Source organism: Phaethon lepturus, unplaced genomic scaffold (genome assembly GCF_000687285.1).
Source record: "Phaethon lepturus isolate BGI_N335 unplaced genomic scaffold, ASM68728v1 scaffold24756, whole genome shotgun sequence".
Classification (NCBI taxonomy): Eukaryota; Metazoa; Chordata; class Aves; order Phaethontiformes; family Phaethontidae; genus Phaethon; species Phaethon lepturus.
The window spans coordinates 4,460-10,271 of record NW_010544547.1 but is presented as its reverse complement, the minus strand read 5'-3'; the positions used below and the strand labels follow the sequence as shown (position 1 = coordinate 10,271).

At 41.1% G+C, this 5,812-nt stretch overlaps 1 protein-coding gene across 1 annotated transcript in view; it reads left to right on the top strand.

The window, feature by feature from the left end:
• The window catches only part of GPA33 (glycoprotein A33 (transmembrane)), a 10,430-nt gene extending 4,870 nt beyond the window's left edge, over positions 1-5,560 (top strand). Inside the window, exons 3-7 of the mRNA XM_010288727.1 lie at positions 838-1,048; positions 1,607-1,765; positions 4,033-4,146; positions 4,685-4,808; positions 5,479-5,560. Coding sequence (XP_010287029.1) covers positions 838-1,048; positions 1,607-1,765; positions 4,033-4,146; positions 4,685-4,808; positions 5,479-5,560 — 690 coding nt within the window. The remainder of the gene's footprint in view (positions 1-837; positions 1,049-1,606; positions 1,766-4,032; positions 4,147-4,684; positions 4,809-5,478) is intronic.
• The last annotated feature ends 252 nt before the right edge of the window (positions 5,561-5,812 follow it).

Genomic DNA, 5,812 nt, shown 5'->3' with positions numbered 1-5,812 from the left:
AGGAATGTGGGTGTGAATATGTGTTGGAAGAAAAAGATTCCTTCAAGACTTTCTTTAATCTCAGAACTATGCAAACAGAAACTCTGATTCTAGATGCAATTTATCCCAAAACTATTGCATGATACTCGCAAACCCTCACCCTTCTCTCTCCTCTCTCTTGGTCTTGCAACTGTGTATTGAGGATACATCACTGTATGTACTTCGGGTTTACATCTATTAAAATGTGAAATACATACTTTATTAAAAGAGATGTATGTTTTATATGTATTATACACGTATATTTATATATATAAGATACTATATTAAAAGTTTTAAGTTAATAATAATAATACATGAAGAGATTCTTGAGGTGTCCTACATTCATATGCAGTATTTGAAGGTGGAGACACCTCTAAAGTTCTCCTAGACTACTTGGGAATTAGGAGAGGGGAAGCAGCCTTTGGAGATCTCCTTGCAGTAACTGCCCAGGGTTTCTTCTCTGAAGATTGTTGCTGGAAGAAAGCAAGGGAGTTTGTGTAATCATCAGGGAATCTGATTGACATATGGATCTCCGACAAGTGTCACAGTATCCTGTCATGGAGAGGAAAGGTGAATAAGCCCCAGCAAAAAAAAATAAAAATCAGTTGTCTCTGACTTCAGATAAGGTGGGAGAAGGGAATTCCAGACAGAAACACAGACCCTTTTGAATTTCTATGTTTTTCTTGGTTTTTTTGGCAAATTGTGGCAGTTTAAGGCCCACTTTTCCAAGCTGCTCTTAAGAGTGGACTACCATTGAGTTAGGTTGTAGAATCACACAGAAGAAACTAAGATTGATCATTTTCCCTCCCTTTCTATCAGTATGATGCTGTCACTAGGTATTTTGATGGACTTGTACAGTATGGCAAGGGCTATGAAAACCGTATATGGTTTAGTGGTGATGTAAACAAAGGGGACATCAGTATCACCATCAAAGCAGTCACCATGGAAGAAAATGGAACATATGCGTGCAACGTTCGTCTAAGGAATGACCCCCCAAGGCAGACCGCAACCTTGGCTCTTTTCGTCCTTGGTAAGCATGATGGATGCAACACCAGATCCATTAGGTAAAACACTGTCCTTCCTCTAATATCCACATTGCTTCAGACAACAGATTTTCTAACTGAAAAAAAAACTTCCCCAAGAAGTAATCATCCACAATTCCATCTTTGGTCTTTTCCTACTAGTATAGAAGTAGGTTGGAAGGCTTAGAGCACCCAACTCCCTTATACACCTGACTGTAGAAGAGAGTCTTTAGAGTTGTATAGTTCACTTTCCTGATAACCCTTGCCTTATTACAGGGCATTCCTCATTCCCCCTGCGGCTTTTCATACTCTGGTTATCAAAGGATGAGTTACACAACACTATGAGGCATATCCCAAAAAGCATCTTACAAATTCTTGGCTGACCAGTGCCAAGAAGGGAAAAACAAATTAGAGACAAGTTCACTCCAGTTCCTTTGATAAGAAGGACCAAGAAGGTTCAAGACCAGCCTCTGTTTAGAAAGGATAAAAACCATAGGTGCAGGGGATGGATTGAAACAAAAAACTACTTCCAATTAATGAAATTCCTTCCTTTTTTCTTCCTTCAGTTGCACCATCCAAGCCAGAATGCAAGATTTTGGGGACAGCAGAATATGGACAGACAATCAATCTGACCTGCATTTCTCATGAGGGCTCCCCAAAGCCCAAATATACCTGGCAAAGCTTCAATGTACAAAATGAGCCCCGTGGACTACAAAGAACAGAAGGTGGGGAAATTCCAAGACACCAAGTTTTTGAGCTCTCTGTAGATCAGGGTTGGAAAGATTTTGAAATGCAAATACAAAAACACACTTAAGGCTTTCTCTAGCAAAGTTCTCTGAACAGGATTTTGAAAAGTTGTCCTTTTGATACAACACACACACAAGTAACTTAGCAGGGGAAAAAGGACTGTTACCTGAAGTAACAATGGTCAGTACGATTTTTCACTTCAGCCCTCACCTGGTAAGAAAGCTGGCTCACTCTGGAAGCAGCCAGAAACAATTACTTCACAATTGCTGAGCATAAAGGGGACATAACATGAGGAATAACATCGAGTTTTCTAACTGACTGGTGTATCTTTATATCCCAGCTTGCTCAACAATGACCAGGTCACTTGCTGGGGTGAAGGGAAAGAAGCGTTGGCTCTGGAAGCTACTTTCCTTCCAGAGATGATTCCTCACCTAGAGAAAGGTGTTGCTTTGAGCATGAAAGAGGCTTCTGGTTTGTTATGACTGTCACACAGGCCCCAATATTTTGTTTGCTTTCATTTTAAGTCCAAATCTAGGGGAAAAAAAAAAAAGGAACTGAATTTCCACAACAGGACCTTTGGTAGAACTATTCACACAGAAGTGAGGGTTTAGTACTCTTTGAAGTGCAGTAGTGACAGAGGACTTGGATTTATTCCTTTAAACAACTTTGTTTCTAGCATGTTCTGAACCTACCTCTTATGTATCTGAACCTAGCCTTCCTGGTTTAACTTACTGTAGCATTGCTATGGAGGTAAACTAAATATGATCAGACTCGACAGGATATATCAACACTCACTAGCTGATTCTTGCATAAATTATGCAAAAGATGAAATATCACCAGGGACACAAACCTTATTCACTTGACTGGCCACTAAGTGGTGCCAACGCATCACGCACAGCCCAGAACATACCAGGATGTGTTATCTTACAGCAGCAGCTGCCTGCCTCCTTCTGCCCTCACCCTGTTCTTCCCTGGGACAGGAGTCTCTTCTGATCCATTTCCACCTTAGTTCTGTTTTCATCAGAGTATTGATGTCCATGTAGTGTGCCGACTGTCCCCTTCTACCCCAAGCTGGCTGGATGCCCTACTGTCTCTAGAAACAATTTCTTTCTGTCCTAAGCAAGTCCCAGGGCTGCAGAGTGTGCAGGGTCCCCTTAGGAGCCACTGAAAAATTGATAGTATCATCTGACCTGCATTTTTCCAATTTGACCCACCAGTCAATTACTTTTGATTTAATATAGGAGGATTTACAGTCTGGTTATAGAGTGCAACTCCAAGAGCTATAAACATCACATTGGGGGGGAAAAAAAAAAAAAGTGAGAAGTAAGCACTGAGAGTATATTAAAAAATAATTAAAAAAAATCAAGCATGCCATTTGTTATTTCCTAGTTTGCATGCTCTTTTATTATCTGGCGCTAGGTGCCAGTAGAGACTAAACAGAATCCCAGTCCCACGAGTGGGCTGGAAAGAAGTGAGATCACAGGGAAAATAAAACAGGAAAGTCACTGAAAAGTATTTGGAGCCTTTTGCTTTTAAAGCAGGAATCTGGACCTTTATCAGTAGCTCAAGCAAAAAGTATGGACTACACGTACAAACGTCAGCTGGAGATGCAACAAACAAAACCTGACTGCTTGAGCAGACAGAGCTAAGCTTTAGCATATGGTTCTGAGCTCTGTTAGGTTGGACAGAAAACATCAGTATCACAGCAATCCCATGTCACTGCATTTCTCTTCTTTCATTTACTTTCACAGCCTGCGTGGCCTCTCCCAGACTAAAAAACTATTTCCCCCACTGCTAAATTATTTAGATTTGAAATTCTAAGAGCTGGAGGATTGAAGAGCTTTTTGTTATTTTACAAGTTAATTCATCAGATGGCCAGTTCTCAAAGCCAGATGCCGGGTTTGGGCCATCTTATATTTCTCAGCAAAATCCAATGCAAAAAAAGCTTTCACTAAGCACAGATACTTTTTTACCCTCCACCTACAATTTTCTTTCTAAAAGGAATGTTCAAATGCCACATGTTCTCTGTAATCAAAACAGCACGCTTCCGTTTGTCCTCCCACAAATCACACTAGAACCTAGGGACTAGCACGGCAGCTCCCACGCAAGACAGAGCAATCCATCAGCTTTAATAACCTCTCCTCACTCCCACTACCCTGGGGTGGAATGGAAGGGCTGCTGTCCCCATCTCCTTCTATGCTTTAATTTCTCCCTTTTTTTGGACTGGATTTGTGTTTCACAACAGGGGAACAAATAACTCTGAAGAACATCTCGGCGGATACCTCTGGCTTTTATATCTGCACTTCAACAAACATTGTGGGAAAGGAATTTTGCAACATGACAGTCAGCGTTGTGCCACGTAAGAGGCGGGGTTGCTTGCTGGAAGAGTAGTACCAGAGAAAGTATCTTAGCAAGTGTCAAAGGATTAATAGAGGCAATGCAGACAGAAGTATAAAATTCTGCTTTCTCTCTCTCAAAGAAAAAAAAAAAGCACTTTTTTTAACCTTTAAAACACATTTTCTGCATTGGTTTACATGCTAATAGAGCACTCACTAACTCATAGGGTTAGTTCACAGATGACCAAAAAAAAGTATAGCGGGAGATAGGCCTGAGCCCCCAAAGCCTGAAACTAAACTGTATTGATGGTTCAGATACTGGTTGTTCACATCCATGGGCTCTTCCCTATCGCGATCTAACTAATTGCTCCTGCAAACTTATCAGCTACCCAGTACAGAATGAATTCGAGTTGCTGTAGTCAAGTAAGTGCAGCTTCCACTCAGTCTGGCTCTTGTAGTGAGATCTGACATCTGGTGGTGGGATTGGAAGTCCAGTGATTGTGCTGATCGCATTTGATACCATTCGCACTGCAAAGGACTAATTCTTTTATTCCTGTGCAGCATCCATGAACATAGCTCTTTACGCTGGCGTCATTGGTGGAGCTGTTGCTGCAATTATAGTTATTGGTATATTAGCCTATTGCTGCTGCTGTCGGGCAGACAAGGACAAGGACTATGAGATGACGTAAGTACCTTTCTCTAGCAAAGTGAATGGAACATATGAAGGGTTCACATTCTCCCTCCAGCACCAACATACAGAGTGGAAAGCACAGGAGAAAAAAAGAAACCAAGAAAAGTGCACATTGCTTCCTCCTTTTAATTTCTACCCTAGAGGGTCCCATCTCTTGACACAGAATATGCTCAGTATTACTAGACACCTCTGTCTCTCTAGGGTAGAACCCAAACATTCAACCCTTAGAACTAGCAAGCCCAAGTCAGTCAAGCATGCACAGCTATTCGATAAGCAAGGCCCAGACTGTTTCTCATTTCTCTGAGTCCCTGTAGCTGTTTCTGCCCTTGCTAGCCTAAATCACCATGAGGCTCTGTGTTCAGAATTATCATTTCAAGGTAGAAACCTTTTTTTTATTCTCATGATGGAAAGAGACCATTGGAAGAAAAGAAGGAAGAGCAAAGATACACCAGTCTCCCTTTCTCTACATACATGCTACGGAAAAAAAAAAAAAAAAAGTAGTTCATGCACCTCTTGCACCACCATCAAGACTTGATTTATGGAGTTCAGTTTGGTATGCTTCCAGGTCAGCTTAGAGCAGGCTAGAACCATTCTAACAAAACATCTCTTCAGTAAAATTTCTAGCTGGTTTTAATTAACATCGTACTCCTGAACAATGTTTTAGGGAGCGAGAAGATACAAATGAACCCTCCAAGGAAACACCAACAAGGAATCAGAGAGCAGAGGATGATGTTGAAGATGAATGAAGAAAGCAGCAGGAGGCCAATGCCATCTTCAGGATTTGCTGAGGCACAGACACCACTGTAGAAAAGAAATCAATCCCTCCTTCTTACTGCAAGAAGGTTTTTTTTTTAATAATAAAATGAAAGCTAATGGCTCTGCCTTCAAGTTCTGGGAGAGAATATCCTTGTCTCTCTGGAAAGAAGTACTAATACACAACCTCATAGCAGAAAAATGCATGTGAAGCACTGTTTTACCCAGTCATCCGAAAATAACAA